Source organism: Gorilla gorilla, chromosome 4, assembly GCF_029281585.2.
Source record: "Gorilla gorilla gorilla isolate KB3781 chromosome 4, NHGRI_mGorGor1-v2.1_pri, whole genome shotgun sequence".
Taxonomy (NCBI): domain Eukaryota; kingdom Metazoa; phylum Chordata; class Mammalia; order Primates; family Hominidae; genus Gorilla; species Gorilla gorilla.
The window spans coordinates 53746663-53773447 of NC_073228.2; the positions used below are offsets into that span (position 1 = coordinate 53746663).

General features: G+C 56.8%; 1 protein-coding gene and 3 long non-coding RNA genes across 5 annotated transcripts; 3 read left to right on the top strand and 1 right to left on the bottom strand.

Moving 5' to 3' along the window:
• Positions 1-100: 100 nt before the first annotated feature.
• MLLT6 (MLLT6, PHD finger containing) lies at positions 101-24668 on the bottom strand. Of its 2 annotated transcripts, XM_019027035.4 has the most exons (20): positions 24185-24668; positions 22897-22976; positions 22390-22444; positions 22058-22167; positions 20655-20758; positions 20355-20448; positions 17919-18086; positions 17139-17237; positions 14098-14314; positions 12945-13559; positions 12309-12490; positions 11969-12077; positions 10330-10396; positions 10018-10163; positions 9352-9549; positions 9174-9262; positions 7694-8043; positions 7143-7233; positions 4925-5281; positions 101-4343 (listed from the first exon to the last, which is right to left on the bottom strand). In XM_019027035.4, exons 1-20 carry the CDS (start codon positions 24291-24293, stop codon positions 4302-4304), a joined length of 3282 nt encoding a protein of 1093 aa, XP_018882580.1. In that variant the 5' UTR covers positions 24294-24668; the 3' UTR covers positions 101-4301. The 2 variants fall into 2 exon arrangements, with proteins under 2 accessions (XP_018882580.1, XP_018882581.1); XM_019027036.4 differs by lacking the exon at positions 7694-8043 and having other exon boundaries at positions 24185-24500.
• Positions 9694-10813, top strand: LOC129533787 (uncharacterized). The gene is made up of 2 exons (XR_008680155.1): positions 9694-9802; positions 10647-10813. It is a non-coding gene; the product is annotated as an uncharacterized lncRNA (long non-coding RNA).
• Positions 14211-15793, top strand: LOC129533786 (uncharacterized). The gene is made up of 2 exons (XR_008680154.2): positions 14211-14348; positions 14659-15793. It is a non-coding gene; the product is annotated as an uncharacterized lncRNA (long non-coding RNA).
• On the top strand, positions 23783-26785 carry LOC129533785 (uncharacterized). Its single transcript, XR_010133811.1, has 2 exons — positions 23783-23872; positions 26172-26785. It is a non-coding gene; the product is annotated as an uncharacterized lncRNA (long non-coding RNA).

Genomic DNA, 26785 nt, shown 5'->3' on the forward strand with positions numbered 1-26785 from the left:
CCGACAGAAGGGCCGCAGCCCACGCCCTCCTACCCTCCCGCAGTTGGCACCCACCTCCTGTCCCCTTCCATAAAGCGAGACTACGCAGGGGCTCCTCGGATTTTTTTTGTTTTTTGCAAAACATTCTTTTATTAAAAGAACAAGTGCTGTTTACGAACTGCCCTTCGTACAAATAACATCCGTTATACAAAGATACAAGATCCGGGTTATGCACAATTCCAGGCTTGGAGGTGGCAGGGGGGCATCGCCTTTGGGCTGAGGATATCAAGGTTTTAGAAAGAATGAAAAAGGAGCCCCTGGGTTTGCAATCTGTGGCTTCCCCTCCCTGCTCCCTAGGAAGGGTCTGCTACATGGAAACAGGTTGGGATAGAAAGGGGGCGGGACGGGAGCAGGGGTGGGGTCTCCAGTCCCACCACCCAAGTCCCAAGTTGAGCTGGAGAAAGTGAACAAAGGGGAATGAAGGCACCCCTCAGTTCCCAACTTTTCAGTAGGTCAAGACAAAGTGGTCGGGAGCTAGACACGCTCTCAATCCTGATCGACATGGCGGGAGAGAGCCAAGGCTACTTGCCCACCTTCCTTGGAATTCCCAGTTGAAGTTACCTCAATCCCTCTAGGCACCTCTCCCCAGGAAAATAAGTTGAGATAAAGGAGAACTGGGTGCAAGCTGCCTACCCCTAACTGGCCCATTGCACACCAAGGAAGATCCTAGAAGCTGGCAGGGGGAGCCTGTGCCTTTGAAAACCTGTCTTCATTTCCAATTTGGGAGAGAGAAGCATGGAGGTTACCCTTTCTTGGAGCTGGCCCCTGGCTTGGGCTCCTCTCATTTCTCTAGACCCTTCCTAAGAGTCTGGGGTGAGCACCTCCCTAGAACTCAGTATGGGGGAAACAGGCAGGGGTCCCCTCATCAGCCTCAAGGTCAGGACACCTTGAGGCAGCAGCAGACCCAGGAGCCTGAGGGGGAAAATACCCCACAAATAGGAAAAACAAACCAAGACAATCCTTAAAGTGTCATTGTCCATGGAGAGGATCCACCAGCTCTGAGCTAAGACAGTCAGTGCCACATAGACACCCTCTCACCCCGGGCACAGCCCTGCACTCACACCGTGTGTCACACACACACAGGGACAGCCAGCCAGCCAGCCATGTGGAGACCATGCCGTGGGGCAGAGGAACCAAGGGCCAGGAGGCCACAGTCCTGAGGGCTTGTCCTGGCCCTGTCACTGAGCCCCTTCTAGGCTTGGAGCTGTCATTTGTGATGGGAGGAGCTGGCTGAAATGACCCCTAAAGACAGGTCCCTTCAGCGCTGGCATGCACCAGTTGTGACCCCACAGCAGGCACTGCCTCTATATGCACCCCCACTCACACCTCCTCACTGAGGGTGGGAACACCCAACTCCACATGCTCACCCACTCACACCTCCTCACTGAGGGTGGGAACACACGAAGCTCTGCTCTCATGCGTTTCCAAACTCTGCTTCCGCTCTGCAAACCACATCCTTCCCCTCCCCCAGACAAAGAGATCTACAAATCTGGGTCCCTTCCCACCCTCCACCATTCACTCTCAAAAAAGGGACTGAGGTTAGGAGACAGTGAGATCGTTACAGCCATCCCCCTGTGTTGGTATTCTGCTCCTCCTGAAGCTTTCGAGACCTTTCCCATTGAAGCTCCCTGAGAAGGAAATGCCACTACCTCTCTCATGAGAGATGTGGGGGGGGAAGAGGAGAAGAGGGCTGCACCCGTTCATACCCAGCCTGGGCCCTGTCTTCAAATTTAACCTAACCGCCACAGTAGCCCAGTCTGGGGAACGCAAGCGGCTTGGGAAAGTTGGAGAACAGACACTTGGAGATGAAAACCCCAGGCTTTGGGTTGGGCTGAGGGAGGGAAGAAGTGTTCTGGGTGGGGGTGGGGGGTGGGGGGTCTTGGTTTCAATGCACAGAATCACTTGGACCTCTCACTCTTCAACATGGCAACCTCGGGGTAGACTTACTTCTCTTCCCATCCAGACAAAAGTTAAGTTTCGCTCTAAGCGGGCCAGCCTTGGGCAAGGGCGTGGGTGTGAATGAGCAACTCTTCTAAGAATCTCTGAAGGTTACTTTTCTTTTTTTTTTCTCTTTTGAGACAGAGTCTCACTCTCTCACACAGGCTGGAGTGCAGTGGCACAATCTTGGCTCACTGCAGCCTCGGCCTCCTGGGTTCAAGCAATTCTCGTGCCTCAGCCTCCCAAGTAGCTGGGATTACAGGCACGTGCCACCATGCCTGGCTAATTTTTGATAGAGACGGGGTTTCACCATGTTGGCCAGGCTGGTCTTGAACTCCCGACCTTAGATGATCCGCCCGCCTCAGCCTCCCAAAGTGTTGGGATTACAGGCGTGAGCCACTGCGCCTGGCCTGAAGGTTACTTTTCTTTTCAGTGGTTTGGGGCAGGGAGTTACACAGCTTAATAGATTAAGAAGAATAAAATGCTGAATGCTATCATTTCTTTCTAACATATTTAACATTAATAAAAAGTGAGTATTTCTGAGGTCATCACAACTGCCTCCCCCTCCCCCAAGCCCTTGCAAGTGCCTAAGAAATTGCCTTTGAAGGATTCCCACCCCCCTCCATTATCAGCTCCCTAACATCTTACAAAGTCTTATCAACAGGAATATTAATATTATTTTCAGTATCAGAAAAAAAAACAGTTGAGCAGCACAGGCAAAAATATATCTGCACTACGTTTCTGTCGTTGCCAAAAATATACACATCTTCTTTTCTTTATTAAAAAAAAAAAAAAACCCAACAACAAAAACCCAAACAGAAACACACACAGAAAAATCCACACATGCAAAGAGACTGACAAGGCCGGAGCCTGGGGAAGCTGGAAACCCCTACCCTGGGCTCCAACCCCAGTGCAACTGAAACAGGGACACAGGCTTCGCCTTGCCTCTCGCCTCTCTCCTGACTGTCCACTCAGCCTCTGTGCCAAAGGCCTGGGCAGGCGGGGACTCTTTGAAGGTGAGAATTGCCCACTCTACCCTGGGGAAATAGCTGGTGGGTGAGGGGACAGTTGTTAGTCAGCTTAGTGGCTCCCCTGGTTGGTGGGGGTGGGGTGCAGGAGGCAAGCTGGCTAATTCTGGGAGGGAGGCTTTTGCTAAAAGCAGTGGCATTTCCCCCCACCTTACGCCCTCCCCCAAGCCCTGGGGCTCCCCTTGTGCCAGAGAAGGAGGAAGCTATCAGTGGGGTAGGGGGCCCTAAGGGGGCCCTGAGACCATGTGGGGTCAGGGGAGGGAAGGCAGGATACTACCCTGATTCAAAGCCCTGTGCCCCCAGCGACTCTCCAATATTGGAGTACTGCTCTGGTGTTTGTTAACCATTCATGCCCCCAGAGAGGGACCAAAGTTGGTGAGGTGGGGAGGGTGCAAATAAGAGCTGGGAGGTCCCCTCTCTGGTGCTGCTTCATCTGACCACTGCGCCTATCCCTGCCCTTGGCTGCCCTGGGTCCAGGAGGAGAGAGACAGGCAGACAGACACATACACACACACACACACACATGCACGCACACACACATTCACACACTGAGTCGGGCAGCTCCATCTCCCCACCCTCGGCACTCCTAAGTCCAATAGTGCAAACAAAGGGCGGGGCACCAAGGAAGGCCGGAGCCTCCCCGCACCTGCCCTCTCCTCCCCATCATGGGGCCCCAAGAGGTTGAGGAGGCTGGGGCTGAGTGTGATGCTCTCCTGCCCCTTCTCCAGCCCCCAACATCTGTGGGCTTTTACAAGCTCAGCTTGTGCCCCTGCGCTGGGGGGAGGGATGGCGAGAAAAAGTCCAAGGGGTCCCTTCTGCCATCTGCCCGAGCTGGGAAGAAACTGCAGGTAAAGTGGGTCCAGCCCTTCTTCCATAAAAGATTTCCCCGCAGGGACAGGCCCAGGGCCTCTCCCTCCACTTCTCCCCATTCAAGTGCTGATCCATTTCATGTGACAGGTCCAACCAACCCCCTACTTCTGCCATGGCCCACTCTGCTCTCTGGGGGGACCTCCAAAACATTTGCTGGGGATGGACCTCCTAGGCAGGCTTGCAGACTGTCCTTCCTCTGAGCCTCACAAAGCGGACAGTGCGGAAAGGGAAGGGGGCCAGATGGAGGGGGCTCCCCTCTCAGTCTCAGTCCTCGACACCAGGAGCTCTCCACACTCCCTGGACCTCAGCACAGGCTCTGGGTCAAGGCTCTCCAGGGTCTGGGCACAGGCGCCTGCTCCAGGCTAGGACCCCTCAGGCCAGGATCTGTTCCCTCCACTTGGGGGGTCAGGAGGGGTAAGGGTGGATTTAGCCTTTTTCCTGGTTGGCTGAGGCTCCTTTGTCAGCGGTCTGGAAGAGAGGGAGGGAGGCCGGGGGTGTGGAAAGTGTCAGGTCCTAACCCCCAGATAAGAACAGCTTCCTAGGCCAAGAAAGCTGCTGTGGGGTGCTGAAACGGGGCCAGTGGAAGCCTCTGGCCTGGGCTCTGAGGGGTGCGCACCAGGGCCGATGCACAGGGGTGTGAAACCACCCTGCAGAAGAGCACCGGGCTGCGTGGACATGTGCAAGCTAAGGCTGTGTGCCCTCAGGAGAGGGAGAGAGGGCCTTTCTGACATTGGCCTACCCAGAGGGTCATCTTTTTCTAATTGGTCGGATGAGAAACAAAATGGCTTTTTCTAATTGGTCCTCCCGGAGGAAGGCTGTTTTCTAATTGGTCCTTTTCCTCTGAGCCCATGCTCAGATCGGATCTTTCTTGGCCCTGCAGGAGGGCACCCATGTGCAAGCAGAGGCCCTGGCGTCTGAGGCAGGGTACTTTGCTGACCTAGGGGTTGCTTCCTTCCCCCTGCTGAGGTACCTGATGATAAGCCTTCTGACAATCCATCTCTACCCATCCCTCGGAGGGGAGGCAGGAAGGCCCCGGGCCCGTTACTCACCCCTCCTTTGGGGCCACCGCCACTGCCGTCTGCTCCCGACAGGCTGAGGAAGGGGTTGGTCTGGGCAGTGAGGACTGGAGGTCCGCCTGCTGCTGCCACTGCTGCAGCTGCAGCTGCTGCGGCCATGAGACTTGTGTTGTTGCCAAGCGAGGGAGCCACTAGGGCTCCAGCGGGCAGCAGGGGTGGAGCAGACGCTGTGGGCAGCAGGCCAGGGGTACCCGCAGACAGCAGCGGGGTGGAGCTTCCTGCCAGCAGGCTGGCCATGGGCAGCTGGGAGCCCCCAGCCATCTGCAGGCGCTGCAGCTCCCGTTTCTGCTGGATCTGCTGGATCATCTGGTAGACAACAGTCTGGTGTTCCTGCAAGGGGGCCAGACCGCTTGTTGGCCAACAGTCCCCGGGGTCTCTTCCCTGCTGCCTGCCTGCCCTGCCTGGCCAGGCCCCACCCCATCACACTGGAATCAGGAGGCAAGAGGCCTGTGAGACAGTCAAGGTACTGTCTCGCATTTCCCACTTAGCCTGGGTCTCCCCATCTAGACAAGAAAATGGTTGCACGCCATTGGTATTTGCCAGCTGCAGCACTGCCGGCCAACAGCAGGGTATTTAATATCTCTGGCCCTGCCCACAGAATCACCCCTCAGCTCCTAAGACAACCACAGACGCCCCCAAGTTGAAACACACTAAACTAGGTCAATAGTTTTCTTTTCTTTTCTTTTCTTTTTGTGAGACGGAGTCTTGCTCTGTCACCCAGGCTGGAGTACAGTGGTGCAATATTGGCTGACTGCAACCTCCACCTCCTGGGTTCAAGCGATTCTCCTGCCTCAGCCTCCCAGGTAGCTGGATTACAGGGGCCTGCCACCACATCCGGCTAATTTTTGTATTTTTAGTAGAGACGGGGTTTCGCCAAAACTACTGACCAGGTCAATAGTTTTCAATTCGCCGGACACGGTGGCTCACGCCTATAATCCCAGCACTTTGGGAGGCTGAGGCCGGTGAATCACTTGAGGTCAGGAGTTTGAGACCAGCCTGGCCAACATGGTGAAACCCCATCTCTACTAAAGATACAAAAATTAGCTGGGCATGGTGGCATGCACCTGTAATCCCAGCTACTTGGGAGGCTGAGGCGAGAGAATCCCTTGAACCCGGGAGGCAGAGGTTGCAGTGAGCCGATATCATGGCATTGCACTCCAGCCTGGGCAACAAGAGTGAAACTCTGTCTCAAAAAAAAAAAAAAAAAAAAAAAGTTTTCAATTCCCTTTCTCTTTTGTTTTGTTTGCTTCTATCGTTTAAGATTCATTTATTTTGCTTTGAATAGGCAAAGCATTCTTAATGTCCCAAAAACCAAAATAATATATCAAAGTTTACCTTAAGAACTTACTCCTTTTGCTCCCATCTGGTCCCTACAGGCAGCCAGCTGAATTGGTTTCCTGTCTAATATTTCTTTATATGAAAATGTTGATTTTTCTTATTTTTTCAACTCCCTGTTTTGTTTTTGAGACAGGGTCTCATTCTGTCACCCAGGCTGGAGTGTATTGGCGCCATCTCAGCTCACTGCAGCCTCCACCTCCCCGGTTCAAGCGATTCTCCTGCCTCAGGCTCCCGAGTAGCTGGGACTACAGGCGTGCACCACCACGCCCAGCTAATTTTTTGTAGAGACTCAGTTTCACCAAGTTGCCCAGGCTGATCTCGAACTCCTGAGCTCAAGCGATCTGCCTGCCTCAGTCTCCCGTGCTTGGATTACAGACATGAGCCACCACGCCCGGCTGCTTCCCTCATTTTTAAAAAGTAAAACTCCTTTTCTCCAAAGGTAGTTTCAGCTGACCCAACAGGAGACAGACCCAAAGAAGCTGCTGTGGTTGAGGGTGGTGTCACCTGCACAGCCACTCAGACCCTGGAGTTTCTTTCCCCTGAATGCCTCTGGGGCTGGGACTGAAATGCTCAATAACTGAGGACTTGCTGCCCTCCAGAGTCTTTCACCAGGATGCAACCTGAGGCTATTACAGCAGCCCTTTCTCAATGCCCAGGGGACCCTGGGCATGATCTTATCCCCCTTACCTGCCATGGATGCTCCACAGGGCCCAGCCCCAGTCCCACAGGCCCAGCCTAGAGCTTCCCCTCACTCTGCCTGCTCCTGCCCTCTCCTGGCTGGCCCTGATCCTCTGAGATGTGCCCTTCCAGGCAGACCAAGGGGCACCTGAGGCAGGGAAGGGAGGGGCATTACCGGGGTCAGCTGCGGGGAGGCCAGGAGCTGCTGGAGTTGCTGGAGCTGCTGCTCTTGCTGCTGAAGGAGATGTCTCTGCTGCTCTGTAAGGCTGAGGTGGGGGTGGGGGGTGGGGGGTGGGGGTGGGGGGACAACACACAGACCATGGGGGAGGGCCAGGGAAACACTCCTGCTCCCAATCCCAAGCCCCTAGACTCCCTCAGACCCAGGGGAAGCAAGGCAGGGATGTGCGATCTTAGAGCACTGTGCTCATAGGGTGCAGCAGGAGGGATACAGGTCTGATTTAGAAGAACTGTCCCAGAAGGAAATCCTAGAGTGCAGGACAGGAAGTCAACAATTCTTTTGTCCCTGGGGAGCTACCGTCCAGAGGACACACATGTCTAACAGTCTGTGGAGTCCTTAGAGGCCAAGAGGTGACTAGGATTATATACCCTGTGAGACCAGAGGCCATTTTTCCTTTTAGGGACTGTGGGTGTTTTGGGGAAAATCCCTCCCTTCCCGGAGCCAGCCCCCCACCCTGTTCCCCTTCCCAGGGCTGAGCTCTCCCTCACCTGTTGAGACAGCCTGGCAGCTGCAGCGTGGGGGCCCCGCCAGCCTGGCTCAAGCTTGCGGGGTTGGGGGCAGCGGCCCCATTCAACCCCCCAAGGAGCCCATTGAGGGGCAGGCCCCCACTGCCTGCCAGCCCCCCCAACAGCCCCTCAGCCATGGGCATGGCCCCCAGCCCCGCTGCCCCGGGTGCCCGGCCCAACCCGTTCTGCGGCTGGGGCGGGAGTGGGGCAGGGGCCCCAGGCAGGGCCAGGGGCAGAGTGGCAGGGCTCTGCTGGAGGAGGGGCAGCGGTGGGGGCGTGCTGTGGAAGGACAGCGACGAGCTGCTGCGGCTCGGGCAGCCTGAGTGTGGGTCCTGGGGAGGGAGGGGGAAGGGAGGGGTCAGAGGGCCAGCATGACTTTTCTGGCCCCTGGCCCAGCACCCACCAGCATTCTCACAGAGCACAGCAACCCCCACTTCACCCCCAGGCACCCTGGAAGAAGCAAGGTCCGGGGATGAGGGCTAAGAATCCAAATTGTCTTCACGAATCATGTTTCCTGACCCCTTCCTGGGAGCCCAGCGCCCCTCGTCATCCTCATTTAATAATGGACAATGATGATGGTGGTGACCATCTGGTGAACCAGATCCTGGGCTGAGGGCTTGACCTGTGCTATCTTGCTATTCTCATTTTATGGGTGAAGCCATTGATTCTTGCACAGGTTAAGTAACTCTGCAGGCAAAAGCACTACAGCTGAAGTGAAAGGCTCAGGTTCAAATCCTATGTCCACAATCCAATGGCTTGGGTGACCTTGGGTTCAACCTGTCTTAGTTTACTCACTTGTAAGCTGGGGGGTAACAGTAGTACCTATTCCATAGGCTTACTATGAAGACTAAATGAATGCTTTAAAAAATTTTTGCATAGGGCATGACAAAGGGCAAGTGTGCAATTAATGCTGGTTATTATTATGATTATTACTGCCCAAGTCACACAGTTAATAAATGGCAGAGAGAGAACAAGAACCCAGTTTGCTGGATTCCAGTAATAACCACAACACAATAGCAACTGCTATTCCAACCGCCACCAGTTACACAGGAATTATTTTGTGTGAGGCGCTATAATAAACCCTTCACAAATACTTCTCAAAGAGGCCTTCCCTAACCACTTTCTATCCACAGAAGCAGCCCTCCCCGGTTCTCTCTCTCACAGCCCTCAATTTCTCTCCACCCTAACATGTCTCCCAGTTTGTGATTACTCCTTCTTTGCTTGGGGTAGCCTATCTTAAGAAGCAGCGCTGTGCCGGTTTTGCTCACTGATTGCCTAGCCAATGGCTGGCACTAAGTGGGCACCTCATAAATATTACTTGATTAAGGGAGGACTGAATGGATCAATCAATTGCTCAGTCAGTCACTTCATTGCCCAGCCTCCAATAGCTGCGGGGAAGAGATGGGACCAGGAGAGCCTTGAGTCTCCCCCTCCTTCCTGCCCCGCTCCTCGTAGCGCCCACCTCAGAAGAAGTGGACAGCGAGTTGTCCAGGCCGAGGCTGCTCTTTCCCGGAGGGCTCTTGCTGGTGCTCAAGGAGTCGCTGCTGCCGGCTGTGGGAGGGATGTCACACGCTGCAGTCAGGGCCAGTCCGGACTTCAGGGCACGGGCCTCTCTCCCGGGCTGGGCGGGATCCCCTCACCTTGGGGAGGCAGGCCATAAGGCCCAGGGACAGGGCCGTTGGCGGCAGGCAGGGCAGCAGGCAGGGCAGGGAAGGGCACAGAGAGCTGCACGTTGAGAATCTGCAGCCGCTCCTTTTTGGCCGTCAGGCTCAGGATCTGCTCTTGCAGCCGCTGGTTCTCCTTCTGCAGCGCGTGCAGCGCCTTCAGCATCTCCACGACTGCGGAGAGAGCGAGGAACCTGAGGGAGGGGCGAGGAGGGGCGGAGGCGGGGCCAGGGGACCGGGGGCGGGGCCTGGAGGGGAGCCGGTGCTCAGCCCTTAAAAAGGCGGCGCCATCCTAAGGAGGGACACAGGTGAGCTCTGAGAAGACAGGCGGGACTTGGGGAACGACAGGTGTGAAGACCTGGGGCGGAGCCTGAGGCTGGGGTCGAGACCACAGGGGTCAGGAGAGAAGGGCGGAAGTTGCGGTTTGGTAAGGTCGGGGCCCGGAGGCCACGAGGGCCAAAGGTGGGGCGCTGAGGGACCAGGGCCGGTCGTGTGGCCTGGCAGGGATGGGAGGTGAGGCCCGGGGTGGCCGAGAGTCAAGGCTGGGGCGGGGCCTAAGGGCGGAACCTTAAAGAAGCTTGGGGACCTCGGGGAGAAAGGTGACTGTTGGGGCCCTAGGGCAGGCGTCCCCCCCCTCCTCACTGTTGACGCCGGCCTCCCCGTCGCCCTGCTTCTCCAGAAGCTGCTCCATGTTAGTCGTCCCTGGGGCCGCCGGGTCTAACTGGCCGCCCCCACAGGGTGCAGAGGCTGTCTGGTCGAAGAGTGCGGGGAGGCTGCTGATGGGGGACCTGCGGCCAGAGGGAACCTGGGTTCAGTCGACCCGACCACTCCAGGCTCCTCTGGCCCTTCTCCCGTATCCCCCAGGGGTTCCAGCCCGCGCAGGTCTCTCCGTCCCTCCTCCCTCGGGTGTCCCTCCTGCCCCCAGCCCCTCCTCCAGGCTGCCCCTTCCCTCACATGGAAGACAGACTCTCCTGAGGGGAGGTCCCCCGACACCGGAAGCTGCAGTCCTCCAGGTCTGGCTCTTGGAAGAAGGGAAGGCTGGGATCAGCGTGGAGGAGTGGTAGCTGCCTCAGGGTCCCCGCCCCCGAGATGGATATGGGATTGGGACCTCACCGCAGATCCCTTTCCCCAGGAATCCCCAACCCCAGAAGGGCAGTTCAAGGCCAGCGCTGAGGGCCCTGGCTTGGAAACCCTGCCCCTGGGAGGCAAACCCCGGGCATCTGCTCTCTTCCTCCTCTGGGCTGAAGGCTCCACTGTCTGGCTTCTTTCAGATCCACCGCCCAATTCCTTTCCTGGGATCTTCAGAGTTATAGAAATTTGAGGTCAAGACAGACCTGGATTGAACTTAAACCTGACATCAACTTTTGTGACCTTGGGCTCCTAACCAGCCTCTCCGAAGTGACTGTTATTAAGATTAAAAGAAGGTAATAAATGTTAAGTGTTTACCTGAAGGGTTTAGCTAGCATGTAGCAAGCCCTTAATGACTGCAGCTATTATCATAATTAGCTCTGTATGACTTTTTACATTCATCAGATCCCTAATCAGGAGGCAAAACTAAAACTCTTCCTTGGGCCACAGAATCCTGATCTGAGTTTTAACAAATATATCACCCTACTCTGTCGTTCTTAAACGTGGAATCATATTTGTCCCCTTTAAGGATTACCTGAGTCGGCAGCCTGGCTGTAGGCCCCGCCTCCCAGCCTGACAGGTGGTCTCCCTGCACCAATTAGCTTTCTGGGGCTGGGCTGACTCTCCAGGGAGAGGGCGGGGAGCTTGTGACCCGCCCCCTTAACTCGTAAATACCCGGAGAGGTTGAGACCTCCGTAAGCGCTGATCCCACGCCACACTACGAAGCCAAGGGGAAGCACGCTACACCGGTGAAAGCACTGGGCTTTGGAGTCAGGAGAACAGAATCTGAGCTTTAGGTCTGCCATTTCCTGCCTTGAGCAAGTCTTCCATCTCTGCCTTTTTCTTCTGTGAGATGGAGCAGTAACTTCCCTGCCCTGCCTTCTCGCTGGGTTCTAACTTGAAAGTGTACCCTGGTTTGCTGTGTGTGGATTTTTTTTTTTTTTAAGAGACAGGTTCTCCCTGTGTTGCCCAGGCTAGTCTCCTGAGTAGCTGGGATTACAGGCGGGAGCCACTACGCTGGGATTTTGTTTGTTTTGAGACGGAGTTTTGCTCTTATCGCCCAGGCTGGAGTGCAATGGCGCGATCTCGGCTCACTGCAACCTCCGCCTCCCAGGTTCAAGCAATTCTCCTGCCTCAGCCTCCTGAGTAACTGGGATTACAGGCGCCCACCACCACGCCCAGCTACTTTTTGTATTTTTAGTAGAGACGGGGTTTCACCATGTTGGCCAGGCTGGTCTCAAACTCCTGATCTCAGGTGATCCACCCGCCTCGGCCTCCCAAAGTGCTGGGATTACAGGCGTGAGCCACCACACCTGGCCTGTTTGTTTTTGCAGGGAGGGCAATGGCCGGGGGGGGGGGGGGGGGGGCAGCCAGAAAGCTCTCCCATTCTTTCTGGGGTCACATGCAGGTGATGGGTGTCCGACCTTTGGGAAGAAAGGGGAGAAGGGATCAGATATTCACATACCTGTGTGGCTGCTCTCAGCTTGGGCGAGGAGGGGATTAACGGCACCCATGGGGGTTCCAAAGATGTGGGTAGAAGGGAGGCTAAAGGTAGAGCCAGCCAGAGAAAACACCTAAGGGAGGGAGGTAGAATCCCCTGGTGGTTATTCTTGGATCTAGAGCACAACTGTGTGTACCGGGGTGCAGGGGGCCGGGTGTGCTGGGGAGCAGAGGGGTCCAGAGCCCGGAGGGTGGTCTGATGGCAACTCAGCCCAGTTGCTCCAATTCCCATGGAAGGCTGGGGTCCTCTGTCAGTCTGTCCCCAACCTGCCCAGGGAAGGAGGAGCCCAGGAGTCAGGTCTCACCTGAGTGGTGGAGATAGAAGCAGAAGAGGAGGGGAGGGTGCTGGTGAACGGGGAGCGGCTGAGGCGGGGCAGGGCCGAGGTCCCTGGGGGCCCCAGGAGGCTGGAGGAGAGAGGGGTGCTGCAGACAGCCCGCAGCATCCCGCCACTGTGGGAGATGGGGTCCTTATTACTGGTGTAGATGCCTGCAGGCACAAGGACAGAGGGAAGCACGTGGTTACTCTCCACCCCAGACTCCTGGTCAGCCAGGTGGCTGACAGCCCCTCCCCAGCTCGAGTGCTCCCCGGGATCTGGCTACATGCCCCAGTCTAACCCTCTTGCTGCAAAGATGTCACTTCCTGCCTGGGTGACATGCGCTTGCTGCGCCTGCTTGTTAAACTGCCCTGCCGAGGGCTACGGAATTCCTAGCTTTTCTAATCTCCCTCCCAAAACTTGGTAAAACCTTCTGACAATCTGTCCCTAATCCTTTCTACTCCACACATGCAGAGGGGGATGTCCTGAAGGTGACTGTCTCCTCCGTGCTCTATCTTTTGGAGCGGTCGGTATCCATCCCATTTCCTTCTAAGTGCATGTGTAAGCTCTGTTCCTCACTAGACTGGCTGGGCCCTGAAATGCCCTCTGTCCCCAGGGGTCACTAACCTGCCCCTAGTAAGGGGGACTCCAGGCTCAAGCTGGGCAAGCTCCCAGAAGGCCCAAAGGTTCGGGAGGACAGACCTCCCAGGCCGGAGCTGACCAGGGAACCTCCAGAGAAGGGTGAGGCAGCAGTGGCAGTAAAGCCAGCCAGCTGGGCACTGGGCAAGGATGGGGCAGCTGGGCCCCCAGTGCCCTCCTTGTTCCGGCTGCCCTTGGGACGGCCTGGCCCATGGCGGCTCCTCTTGCTGGCTTTGTGCTTCTTCTCCTTCAGGCCTGTCTCAGGGGTCTCATCAGCAGGCACAGGGGTGGCACTCAGTGCGGGCATCCGTTTGTGGGTGCCTGCCGAGGCCCCAGACCCCGTGACGTGGGGAGACTTATAGTCCCCAGGGGAGGGCGCCCGGGCCCGGCCTGAGCTGGAGGTGGTGGTGGAGAAGCGCATGATGGGCCCAAAGCCAGAGAAGACCACCTTCTGCTCAAAAAGGTCAGCCTTGGGGGGCTCGGGAGCTGAGGGAGAAGGAGGGGCTGAAGGGGCGGGGGCTGTGGGCTTGGAGTACTTGTCCTCCTCTGGCTGCTCCAGCTTGGGGAATGCAGAGAAGTCAGGGGAGCTCTGCAGGGACGAGACTGTGCACAGAGGGAAAACAGTTACAGCTGGACCCCAGATCCCCGCACTCCCTCCCACTCCCGCGTGTACTGGCGGGAGAGAGCTCTGGTCCACGAATGGGGATGCCTGGTTTCCTGTCTCAGCTCTGCCACTGTCTGTGTCCTGGGATGAGTACCCCCGACCCCTCCAGCTTTCCCACCTGTAATAAAATGGGGGAGAGTAACTCGCACCCTACTGGCCTCACCAGATGACTGTAGCGATTATAGGAGAAAATGTTAATGGGGGTTCTTGAAAAATTGTACCTTGCAGCACAAATGTAGGGGATAAGGAATACTGTTATGAGGTTGGTGGGGTGGCCCCTGAAGGGGAGAGGAGAGTTCTGGTTCAAAAAGGAACGGTTTGGGGGCAGGTTTGGAGAGGAGGGGATTCCCCATCTTTATCCTGAACCAATGGAGAAGTAAATGAGATGCAAAATTAATATGCAAAGTCCCTTGCCAGAAAAGCTCAGGACAAAAGGCTGTCCCTGCTCCCAGCTTCCTCCCGGATGCCCACACTCACCTGCAGGCTGGAAGGGCCCCCCAGAGGAGGAGGAAGAGGAGGAGGAAGAGGAGGAGGCGGAGGTAAAACTGCTCACACCTTTCCCACTGCTCAGTTTCTTCCCTTTATGACTCAGGCTATGGCTGGAAGACTTTTTCCCCTTTGAGTCCCTGCTGCTCTCAGAGGTCTCCTGCGTGCTGGCCTCGTGGTGGGAGGAAGAGGAAGCCGAGGAGGAGACCTGAAGGAGAGGAGAGAGGAAGGTTCAACACCAGGTGCCTGGGCCTGTGCTGATCCTGATGTGGGAGTGAAGCAGGAGGGCACAGGACCTAGCTCAACTGGGAGAGCCCACAGCTAGTTTCATGAAGGACTTCCGGGCAGGGAGTGGCCAGGAGCTCCTAGACCAGGGATATGGGGAGGCAGCTGTGGCACTCCTGGTTGTAAGGCAGAGGGGAATTCACTGAACCCAAGAAGGTGTCTGTCTTTCACCTTAGGCAGGGAAGATGGAAGCCGAGAGGGAGATGAAAACAGTCCCAGAGTCTGAAAAGATTTACTCATTGGTCCATTCATTCACTGAATACTTAGGGCGTCTAAGAAGGCTGGACCTATGCTGGAAGTGGCGAGGCAGAGAAGAGGACCCACAGGAGAATGGGCTTCTCTGGTGCCATCCTGGAGCCCTCCAGCTACTACCCCAAACTTCGGCCCCCTGGCTTTCCACCCATTCTCTGACCACCCCATGCTCTTCCTAGACAACCTGAGATTGCACACACTAAGCGTTTGCCAGGAGAGCCTATCCTTACTCTTCCTGGGAAATTTCTCATCCTTTAAAATCCAGCTTGGAAGTCCCTCTTCCCTGAAGCCTCCCTAAGTACCTCAGGTGGAACAAGACATTCTGTTCCCTTATTTCCAGAGAACTGTGCACACATGACCACATGTCAACAGCTGCCACTCTGCACTGAAATGTTCTGTCCTATCTGAGGCACCAGAAACCAAAGACAGCGGCAGGGTGGTGGTTGAAGGAGCGTGGGCTCTAAGTCGGGCAGAGCAAGGTATGAGCCTGGTGGGCTCTGCCCTTCACCGCCATGTTTTTGTTTTTTCTTAATTTATTTTTGAGATGGAGTTTCACTCTTGTTGCACAGGCTGGAGTGCAATGGTGCGATCTCGGCTCACTGCAACCTTCCATCACCTCCCAGGTTCAAGTGATTCTCCTGCCTCAGCCTCCCAAGTAGCTGGGATTATAGGCACCAGCCACCACACCCGGCTAATTTTGTGTATTTTTAATAGAGGCAGGGTTTCACCATGTTGGCCAGGCTGATCTTGAACCCCTGACCTCAGGTGATCCACCTGCCTCGCACTCCCAAAGTGGTGGGACTACAGGCGTGAGCCACCACGCCTGGCCTCACTGCCATGTTATACTGTGCAAAGTCTCAACGTCGATGAGTGTCAGTGTCTTTACAGGGAGCACTATGCATATGTGGTGAGTTGGAAGCAGCATGATGCCAGATACATGGTATAGGGTCAATAAACGATGAGACATCCAGTGGCAGCAGCTGCAGAGACAGTGCTGTGGGCAGGTGAAGAGCACAAGCCTTCAAGCCAGACTGCGTTGGAATCTCAGGTCTACCACTTTACTAGCTGTGTGCTTTTAGGCAAATTACTTAACCTCCCTGTGCCCCAACATCTTCATATATTAAATGGGGTTTGTAAATTTCCAACCTAATTGGATTATTTTGAGTATTAAATGGACTAATCTCCATATGCCCTTCCATCTCCTGGTTCTAGAACACAGCCTGGCATGCCGTGAGTTCGTTCGTGCTTCAGGCTGCTGCCAGGGAAGGCCCTTTTCCTCCTAGTAGCGACCAGGTATTCAGTTAATCGTGCTGAACAGATAAATGCTGAATGCAGGCTGGACCGGAAACGAGAGCCACCCTGCACTGCCCCTCCCGGGCGGAGTCCTGGTCTCTGTCTTCCTCTTTGTTCTTTTCAACAGCTGGAGTTCTGAAGGGAGCCAGATGTGGTTCTGAGAGCAAGGGAAGAGAGGGGCTGGGGGGAAGGGTAGCCGAAGTGCTGGGGTGAGTGGAGGAGGATGGGCAGAGTTCTCTGGCATGTCCAAGGGACATCCAGTTACTGGAAAAACTCCCAGACCCCTGGCCATTTCTTGCCACCTGCCTGCAGGCCCCTGGAAAGGTCAGAGGGCATGAATGACAAGGTCTCCAGGTGAACCCTGGGAAGCAGGGGAGAGGTTTACTGGGGCAGTTGCCACAGCAACATCACCCTGGAAACCTGATACCTGAACCTCCTGCTAAGGTGCCCAGAACTCTGCCAACCGTCTGAGATGGGGTGGAGGTGAATGGGCAATAATGGTGACAGGAGGGAGCAGCTTCTCCATCTCCCCCCACCCTACCAGGTTCTCCTCCCATGGGGAGGGCAGGTTGTAGGGAGCAGGGAGGGCTGTTCCAGCTTGGATTAGCAATTCCCTGGCCTAGGGTAGGGCCTGCCTATCGCTCAACCAGATGTTGCCCATTTCTGGAGACAGGCCTGACATACCATGCCCTGCTGGGAATGGTGGGATGAGTGGGAGTTTCGGGATACTGTCCAGGGACCTGCCCCCCATGCCACCTTGGTCAGAACTTTCAGCCCCTCCAACCTGCACGGAGTAGGATTTGGGTTGGGTGACAAGCTTTGGGTGTCCTCCTGATGGGGCGTAGGGGATGTCCTCTACCGATCTCTGGGGACAGGGGCCCTAGAACTTGGAGAGCAGGCCTGAGTGCCGTCCCCCACTCTCTGCAGACAAGAGCCCAGGGCTGAGGCCCTCTGGACAGAGGCAGATGGGAGTATCTGGCAGCCAGCACCCCAAACCCCCAATCCCATGGCTGGTCGGTGATTGGTGGCCCCTTCTAGGCTGGAAGAAGGAGTAGAGGGTATGGGGTAGGAGGGGAGTGGCATTAACTTGAAGCTGTAGGGAGGGTGCCCAGGTCCCTGACTCACCAACCTCTCACCCCCGCCTCCCTCCCTCTGCCACCCCAGACCCACACACCATCCCTCCTGAAGGTGGGCAGCAGTACCTTGTCAGCAGTGGGGACCACGGGCGGGGTGAGGATGCTGGGGGGTGACTCAGGCCGCTTCTTGTGCTTCTGCTTAAGGCGTTCTTTGTCCTTTCGACTCTGGAGAGGGAGAGGTGACTAGATATTGTGCTGGGGGGCTGTCTGGGCGAGGACAAACATGACATGTGGGTATGGGGAGCTGACACCCCCTCAGGGATGGGGTTTTGTGGGCACCATCTCTCCCTGAGGAGGGCTGGATAATGGGCTGGGCAGGAGCGATTCAGGCAAGTTCCTATGAGAGCCAACAGCCCTTCCCCCGGCCCCGCCTGCTAAAAATAGCCTGTCCCATTATCACGCCAGTGCTATAGAGCACCATGCGCGTGAACACACACACCTGCAAGGGTGTCCACCTGGGACACAGCTGCACAGAGGGACAGGAGCTGGGCACGCTGTGCTATGTGGCACGAGGGAATGCAGGCATGAGCACTTACACACTAGGCGGCACATGGCTGGACTGCGGAGACGTGTGCAACGTGCAGAGCCATGTGTCGGGGGCTTGGGGGACACTGTGATGTCATGGGGAGGACCCAGAGGAACCACTAACACAGCTACAGGGAAGCCAAGCTCCCGCCTCACCCCCCCACCGTTTCACTTCAGCCCCCTCCTGCCCTCAGTGGCCTCAGAGGAAGGAAGAAGGCAGGGCCAAGACCTTAAGGGCACCTCATGATGGCTTTTTGAGCCATGTTTGTGAGTCTCCGAGTCCCCGTGTGGGAGTGATGGCAGGTGGGGGAGGACTTCTACCTTCTTCTGGCCCCTCTCGTGGTGGGTGGGGTGCTTCTCCTGCTGCGTGGATGGTGAGGCTGACCGGCTTCTCCTCCCAGAGATGAAACCACTGCCACCTCCCCCCATGCTGCCGCCTCCTCCTCCAGCGCCTCCTCCGCCTCCCCCGCTGCTGTGCCGGGATGTCTTCTGCAGGAGAGATTTGAGAGAAATTGCAAACCCTCTTCTCACGGGCTTAGGGAACGCTTCCAGAAGGTTAGAGGATCCTGATCCTGGGGGTCAGCCCCATGTGCCCCGTCTGTCACTAAGAGGACCTCATGTCCTCTATGATGCTCTGCTCAGCAGAAGGGTGTTCCCCAGCCTGAAAACCCTAGAGTGTTCCAGCTGGCTCGTCCAATGTGCAGAGTCAACCACTGAGGCCCAGAAGAGGCAAGGATGCGTCTGGGCCCCAGCAAGGCCCAGGTGGAGGTGAGACTGGGGCCCGGGTCTTTCATTCTCTCCATGGTGCCCTCTTGGCTGACTGAGCCACGGCCCGTTTCTACCTCCTTCCCTGGAGCAGAGGGCATGCAGGGGACCCTCGTGGGGAGCCAGTGCTCCCCTGCACTCCATATCCAATCCTCCCTCCAGACACTTGGCTCAGCTATCACCCCCTTCTCCTTTCTCCTGGCCCCTCCCCTCCACCAAACACAGTGGTTGCTCCTGTCCCAAAGGATATGCTGCCCTTAACTTGAAGAAAGGGGGGAAGTTAAACATCAACACAACCCAAACAACCCACATGCTGCGTCTCCTCCCAGCCAGGGCCTGCCTCCCCCATCCCCTTCACTACAGACCCAGCCTGATGGCTCCACCCTCCCCAGGGTTATAGCTGCTCCCTCTAAGGTCACCAGCTACCTCCCAACTGCCAAACCCAAGGGCTAATTTCAGGCCTTATCTGACCAGTGGGCAGCTCCCCATTGTTGGACACAGCTCCTACCTGCAGAGCCCCATACCGTGCAAGGCCCCCTCTTTCGTGGCCCACCTGATCCATCCTTGTGGACAACCTGGGATTACAGCCCCAGCCTTATAAGCCTGGAGCTGCCACTACACCCTGCCCAGGAGTCTGACATCCACCAAATCTAAATGTCTCCACATGGTGCCTCCTGCAAACCAAACCAAGCTCGCTACCTTGTCCTAAGTTATCATCAAACCCTGAAACCAAGGTGACTATGTAACTTATGATCCAAACCTGGACACTTTCAAAAATGAAACAGGGGAACTAATAATAATTACACCAGGGAAACAGGTATGAACTGGGACTGTCTGGGGCAAATCAGGACATGTGTTCCCCCTACAGAAGCCAGCTGTACCCCTTGTTCATGGCACCCCCAGGTATTCAAGCTCCATTTACCCAGTGTCTAGAGCCTAGATCCTAAATGTCACCCCCAACTCCTACTTCTCAGCCACTCCCACGATTAGGCAAGTCTCCCTAGAAATGGTTCTAGCATCCAGCCTCACCCCTCCATCCCCCTTCTTGCAGCTGTCTCCCGGCCACCAGCCTCAGCCCTTCTGATCTAGCCTCACAGCGGCTGCCAGGGTAATCTTCCTAAAAAACAAATCTGATCATGTTACTCTCCTGCTTACAGGCCTGACAAGCCTGTGGCTCAGGGGTAGATCCAAGCTGCAGCCAACTGCTCCAGAATACCTCACAGCTTCTGGGACACACGTCTCTCCACAAACACAGACACAGAGTAGCACCCTTTCCAGCCTCCCCCTGGACCCCTGAAGCCTGGGGCAGAGGCAAGCCCAGCTCGGGCTCTGCTTTCTCACTTCATCTCCTGTCTCTTCCCCACCAAACACCCCATTCTCCCGCTGCTCACCCATGCCCTTCCTCCTCTCAGGACTTTGTCCATGCTAGTCCCTCTGCCTGGGACTCATTTCTCTGTTTGGCAGGCTCCTGAGGAGTTTTCAAATTAGGCTGCCCGTTCTAAATCCCATCTACCAGCTGCAAGATAAGTTATATGACCTCAGTGAGCCTTAGTTTACTCATCTGTAAAATGGGGAAAATATAGCACACCTAGTTCTTAGGGTTGGTGGGGGGACCACACAAAATAACACATGGCAGGAACTTTGTCCTAAGGCGGAGGCACAGTAAATGCTGCCTCCCACACAAATGTTGGCTCTTACTTTGATTTCCACCTCCACTCAGCTTAAATGCTACCTCTTCCTTGAAGCCTCCTAGACTCTGACAGGCAGGGTCTGAGCTTTGTCTTTTGGGACAGACTGCTTGGTCTAGCTCTGATCCACACCTGAAGCTGTACTTTATTCCTCATCGAATGAAGAGCTCCTCTTGGGCAGGGACTGGGTTTTTTCCCTCTCTGTCCTCCTAGCACCAGGCACTGGCCTGGCCCAGAGCCCATGCCCTCTAACCATCTCACCACAGCTGACTGACCCGCGCATGCGCTGGTCGCCGGGACTCACCATCTTGCTGAAGTGGTATTTGCAGTAGCCGCAGTACTTGACGTTGTCCACCTCCAGCACTTCTTCCTCACACAGCAAGCCTGCCATTTGGGCACTAACCAGAGAGGGCAGCCTGAGACGGCTGAGGCCACAGATCAGATGAGCCGCCTTCCTCCCACCCTCCTGGCCCCCTGGCTGAGGCGAAGCCAAGACCATCCAAAGCATTGCCACCACCATCAAAGGGACAGCAGCTAGGATGAGCCTGATCAGTGGCCATCCAGGACAAACCTGGGGGGCGGGGGGGTAGGACAGGGGTCTCACCAGGTGACGTGGAAAGCTTGTCGACATCCATGGCGGTTACAGGTCATGCAGGCTCCCGAGGCCGCCTTGCTCTCCCGGCCCTGCTCCTCGCAGATGTAACAGGTCTGCAGGACACAGCGCAATCGTCCCCTCCTCCAGGGAGCCCCTGTTCTACTGATGGTCCTTAGGCCACCCCCTCCATTCCATTTGCTCTCTACAGTCTTAGATCAGTGCTATCCCACAGAACTGTCTGCAGTGATGAAAACACTCTATGGTCTGCGCCGTCCAAGACAAATGCCACCAGTCAATGGGCTATAAGCACTTGAACTATGGCTAGCGTGACTGAGGAACTAGATTCTAAACTGTATTTAATTGTTGTTTATTTTTATTTATTTATTTATTTGAGACGGAGTCTCCCTCTGTCGCCCAGGTTGGAGTGCAGTGGCACGATCTCGGCTCACTGCAACCTCCTCCACCTCCTGGGTTCCAGGGATTCTCCTGCCTCAACCTCCCGAGGAGCTGGGACTGCAGGTGCCCACCACCATGCCCAGCTAATTTTTGTATTTTTCTAGAGATGGGGTCTCATCATGTTGACCAGGCTGGTCTCAAACTCCTGACCTTAGGTGATCCACCCCCCTCAGCCTCCCAAAGTCTGGGATTACAGGTGTGAGCCACCACACCCGGCCTGCTTTTAATTTTAATTTATGTAGCCACGTGTGGCCGACGGTTACTATGCTGGGTAGCACAGTCCTTGGATGGTTAGCTCTGAAAGGCCAAGGCCTTTGTCTGTCTTGCTCACTAGGGAGCTTATGCCCACCTCTGTGCCTCTGCCCAGGCTTTCTTCTGCCTGGAACCTGGGGGCCCTCACCCTCCTGGAAGCTGGCTCCTTCTCACGCCCCAGGTCTCAGCCTAAATGTCTCCTTCCTTTACCATCTGGTCTAAAGTAAGCCCCCACCAGGTCTTTATTTTAGTGTCTTATTTTCTTCACAGCATTTATCACAAATTGCATTTACTTTGCCTTTTTACTGATATTTATAGTCTTCGCATGCAAGAACTTGCGTTCCATTGAGCGGGCAGCACACCTGTCTTGATCAGCACCGAACAGCATGTGCCAGCTACCTTGCACCAGGTCTGGCACATAGTAGGCACTTAATAAAATGTGTCCAGCGAATGAACGAATGAAGTACCTGCAAAGGTCTACCCTCTGGCAGAACTACTGCAGGGGAGCCTACTATTTCACCTGAGTGCCAGAGCATGAGTGTGTCTGTCAACAGAAGGGTGGTTCACTGGTAGGTACCTACCCACCTCCCAAGTTCCCTTTCAGTGCTGGTTGGACAGAATCAAATTACACCGGATGAAGAGAGCGTTGGAGGAACCCATAGATGGGAGGGAACTGGTAGGGGACACGGCGGGGGGCCGCTGACCTTGTTGAAGCGATCATGAGGCACGTACTGCAGCACGATGGGCTCCATGGTGAGCACGTTGGCAAATTGCACCTCGGGGATGTAGAGGGCACACACCACGTGTGCCCAGCCTGGGGCAGTGTGGGGGTAGCCTCAGCTGCAGATGGCAAGCCGGAGACTCCACCCCTTATGACCCCACACTGCAGACTGTTCCCTCCTCCACAGCCTTCCCATCAGATTCCAGCACCAGCCAGGGAAAGGAAACCCAGCCTCCACCCCAACTCAGTCCATTCCTGCCTTCCCAGACCCTGCTCAGGGGGCCCTGCTGACCTCAGCAGATGAGCCCGCCTCACCTCCATTATCAGTCCTCTTCAATGCCCCGTCTTTGTGTGGGCACAGCTCACACCTCTGCCAATGCAAGAGTGCACAGGGGTTGGGGGATCTGCTGAGCTGGACCCTCCCTGAACACGTTCAAGGGGTCCCAGGCTGAAATGCTAAGCTCTAGGGTGGATGGATGGGGCTACAGTGGAAACAGGATTGGCCGTGAGTAACTGTTGAAAATGAGGAAGGGGACATGAGATTCATTATAGTTTTCCCTTTACTTTCATATGAGTAGGAAACGTCCCATAATAAAAAAGTTCAAACAGACAAAAACCAAAGCCCCATGCCTGAGGTGGGGCAGAGGGAGGGATGAGCGTGAGGCAGAGATGAGGTTGGAGGTAGGTGTGCAGGAAACAGGAAGTCTGTGTGACAGAGCTAAATCCCACCCTAGCCTCGGCCTCAGAGTCCCCTAGCTCAACCTGAGACGCTCAGGTGTGTGGGAGGGGCAGGGGAGTGGAGAGGGGCAGTCTGGAACTCACCACCCTGGCTGCTCGCTCCTGAGATTCACATTTCCGGCAGAACCAGGGTCCCGTTGGCACCTGAACGATGCCATAGCAAGCTGAGGGTGGGGAGGACAGTCGCTGAGCAAAGCTGTCAGCCAGTGGCTTTTTCCCAGGGTAACTGGGGGAAGGCGGTGACTCCAAAGGACTAGAGCCAGTTCCAGCAGTGGGGGCTGCTCCCCAGTCTAGGGTTCACTCACTCTACAGCAGGACTGCCCAGCCGCACAACACCAGCCTTCAACCACACAATTAAGCACTTCAAACAGGGCGGGAAGTCTGAGTCTTTGACCTTAAACTTCTAGAAGATCCTCCCCCCACGCCCTTTCTGGACTTGTTTCCCAGCTTCTTCCCCGGACCAGCCATAAGCATCAGAAATAGAGAAAACCAGAGGGGACAACAGTCACGACCGTCAAACACGTTTTGTTGTTGTGGGCGGGGGGATTTCTTAAAGGGCCAGTGAGGGACGAGGCGGAGAAGTAGGGGGTCTAGGGACCTCATCTTCTACCTCTAAGTATTCCAGAGTCAGGTTAAAAGTCAAGGCTGAGGGCAGGTGCGGTGCTGGGAACCGAGAGGAGCGTGGCGGGAAGAGCCCCGGGCCACAGCATTCAGGGATGTCCCAGGAAGGGGGGGCCCGGCTGCCTGTGCCAGGCAGGCGGGAGATGCCAGCCTGCGCCCTCGGCAAGATTCCTCAAGGAGTTAACTCCCGAACCATGTGCTGCTGGGGGAAACTCCAAGCCTCCCTCTTCTCGATTCCGGCCCCCTGCACAACCTCTCTCCTATCCTTAGCTCTTCCCCGGCGGATTTTAGGAGTCCCTTCTCCCCTGGGACCCTTCTCTTCCCTTTCCAAGTCCGCTCCTCCCATTATCCGGAAGCGAGGGGGGATGACGCCCCCCCCTTGACCTCTTCCTCCAGGAGCCGGGACCAAAATAACCGGGCGGGAGGGGACACCTCGCAGGTAAACATTCCCCGGGCAGCCCCGACACCCGCGGTGTGGGGCGTGGGGAGTTCACTCATTGCTCCCTAGACTCTCCCCAAACTCCCTCAACTTAGGGTGGGGGGCGCGGAACTGGAACAATAGGCAAGAAAACAATGCCTGACCCGGTCTTCCAGGACCGGGCGGGGGGAGCTCCCCCTACGCCTCCCTTCCCTTCAGGTGGGGTGGGGGAGGGGCGCGCGAGCCCCAGGAGGTCTCCGGAGGGCGCGGCCGGGGGCGCCCCGCGCACGCCGCCCCCGGGGTCCCGCCGCCCCCCGCGGGCCACCCCCGTACCTTGGTGGACGGCCACGCTGCACGCGTGCCCATCGCAGTAGACCAGCGGGTTCTCGGCCCAGCCCCTCTCGTCCGAACATACGCAGCAGCCTCCTACCATCTCCTTCATACTCCCATGAGCTCCCTCCGGGGCTGGGGCGGGGGGCCGGCCGGCGGGGGTCGGGGGTCAGGGGGGAGGGAGGGAGCGGGGGGCCGCGCGCCTCCTCGCCCCCTCCTCCTCTCCCTCCGCCGCCGCCGCTTCTTTTCTTTGCCTCCTCCTTCCTCCTCCTCCGCGTCCTCCTCCTCCTCCTCCTCGCTCGCTCTGTCTGGCCGCCCCCCCCGCCGTGCTCTCGCCCTCATGCCCCGACGGGCCCCCCCCACAACAATGAGACTCGCACGCCGGGCTCGCCCCCTCCGCGCCGCTCGCCCGGCTCCTAGGGCCGCCCCGCCGCCGCGTAGCCCAAGCCCGGCGGGGGAGGCGCCGAGTGGCACATCGCGGGCGACCGCCCGCCCCGCGCCGCCCCGCGCCACTCGCTCACGCGCCGCCCCCCCGGCCCCCCTGCCCGGCCGCGGCAGCCATGGCCGCGCGCCTCCGCTCGCTCGCTCCCGGCCCGCCCGCCGCCAGCCGCCGGGTAAAGTCTTAGGTTCAGGGAACAAAGCCTGGCTTGGTAGGGAGCTTTTCGCTCTTTCGCTCCGTGCTGCTTTGCCTGCTTTCTTTTTCGTTTCACGGCTCTGGGTCGTCGCTCCCGAGCCCTCCCTCTGCCCGCACTCCCGTCTCGGGCCCCGGGTCCCCGAGTCTCCAGCCCCCTCCGCCAAGTCTTCGTCTCTGGGTGGATTCTTCAGCCCCAGGGAAACTTCGGAGTGGAGACCGGGGGAAGGGGCGCTAGGAGGAATGGGAGCGATGCGGGCCGTTCGCCCCCGCCCCACCCCGTGTCTGGGGGTCTTTTTGGATGGTCGCCCTCGGGCCCTTTCCTCGGAGGCCACTCTGGAGGGTAGACGCTCTCACACGCAGACATTTATTCATTCAACAGATATTTATCAAACGCTCGTTGCCAGTCGCTGGGATCGAGTAGAGAGCAAAACATATTCCTGCCCTCGGGGAGCTTCCTGTCGGGTTCACAGACACACACGCACGCACAGGGACTCAGAGCCCCAGAGACACACACCGAGGCACCCACAGACACGAGCTAACTCCCAGCTTCAGTCACACCACTGACCCTCCCAGAGACACGAACCTCCGCTCCAGCCCCGCGGGTGCGCTTAGAGACCCACGGGAGTCAGAGACCCGCAACCACGAGGTACTCACGAACACCAGTTACACTTGACCTCTAGGCACGCACACAGACACACAAGGTAACTCACACGCAGCACTCCAGAGGACTAAAGTCCCTGCAATTGGGTCTGGGGGAGAAGTGAGGGGCGTCGGCCCAAAGTCTTCTTCCCAAGACCTGTGTGGGCAAGGGGGGGTGAGATCTGACCCCGCAAAAACTTCCTAAAGGGGGACGACTCGTGGGGACTAAAGGTCACCCGCCCCCCACAGCGGGAGTTCGGGTGGCGTAGGGGAGAAGGCAGCCCTGGGGGCTTCAACGACACTTCAAAGACCTCGCGGCCGGGAACGCTTCCTGCGGGGGAGGGGCAAACAGAGAGGAGAAGGGAAGACGGGCCGGGGGACTGGGGGTGGAGGAGGCCGCCTCCCCTTCGGCGCACTGCCCCCTGGCAGACTCTTCCGTCGGGTCCGCCTCCTTTTCACCAGCACCTGTTCAACCGGAACATCAAGGGCCTGGGGCCCGCCGCGGCCCCCCGTCGGCTCTTTAGTACCTTTCATCCGGAAGGGAGGTGAATCCCCGCCCAGGAGGGGGGAGTAGGGCGGGGGAGAACTTGTCCTTGACCTGGTCTTTGGCGTCAGGGATTTACTCCCTTAATCCCGGAGAGACAGGAGTTTGGGGAGGTCCAGGAAGCTGAGTTCTGGGCTGCAGCCCCACACCTCCCCTCGCTCCGGTGGACACAGGGAATCTCGGAGGGCTACCGGGACGAAGAGGCTACATCTACACAGGGCGGTGTAGGGGAAGCCCGTCTCTTCGACCTCCGTGCCTGGGAGTAGGGGCCGAGAGCCAGATTATTGCGATGACCGGAATCCCGGCGAGGACGGCCGCGCTCCGGTTCCTTGGTCAAATTTGTGAATTTCGCTAACACGAAAAGTTAAACAAGACACAGAGGAGAAACTGCACTTAAGGGTTTCTAACGAATTACCTTTACTAGCAAGAATAAAACTGCAAGAAAATTAAACGTAAAAATGTCAGTCCTAAATCATGCACGAGTTTCAGAATATTTGAATATTTCCTTTTGGGGCCCACCGCTGCCAAGGTGGCCGCAGTTTCGGGTTTCGCCGGACAGGGCTCACTAAAAGGTGCCTACGCCCCAGGGGTGGACGACTTGGAGACAGGGGCCGGGAAGCCTTTGTCTCAGGTCACCCTGCGCCCGGTTTGTCGCCTAAGTTTATGGGATGGACGGGAGACAACACTTGTAAGTTTAGCGTTTTGGGAACGTTGTTTCGTTTAATCCTCCCCACACCGTTTTAGGGTGGGTGTTCATATCTCCCATTTTGTGGATGGAGCAACTGAG

Coding starts and splice junctions, on each gene's coding strand:
- MLLT6 (XM_019027035.4), bottom strand. CDS start 24,293: ATGAAGGAGATGGTAGGAGGCTGCTGCGTATGTTCGGACGAGAGGGGC. Junction 10,164..10,329: donor CAGGAGAGTCTGTCTTCCAT/GTGAGGGAAGGG, acceptor CTCTGGCCGCAG/GTCCCCCATCAGCAGCCTCC. Junction 8,044..9,173: donor CGCTGTCCACTTCTTCTGAG/GTGGGCGCTACG, acceptor CTCCCTCCCCAG/GACCCACACTCAGGCTGCCC.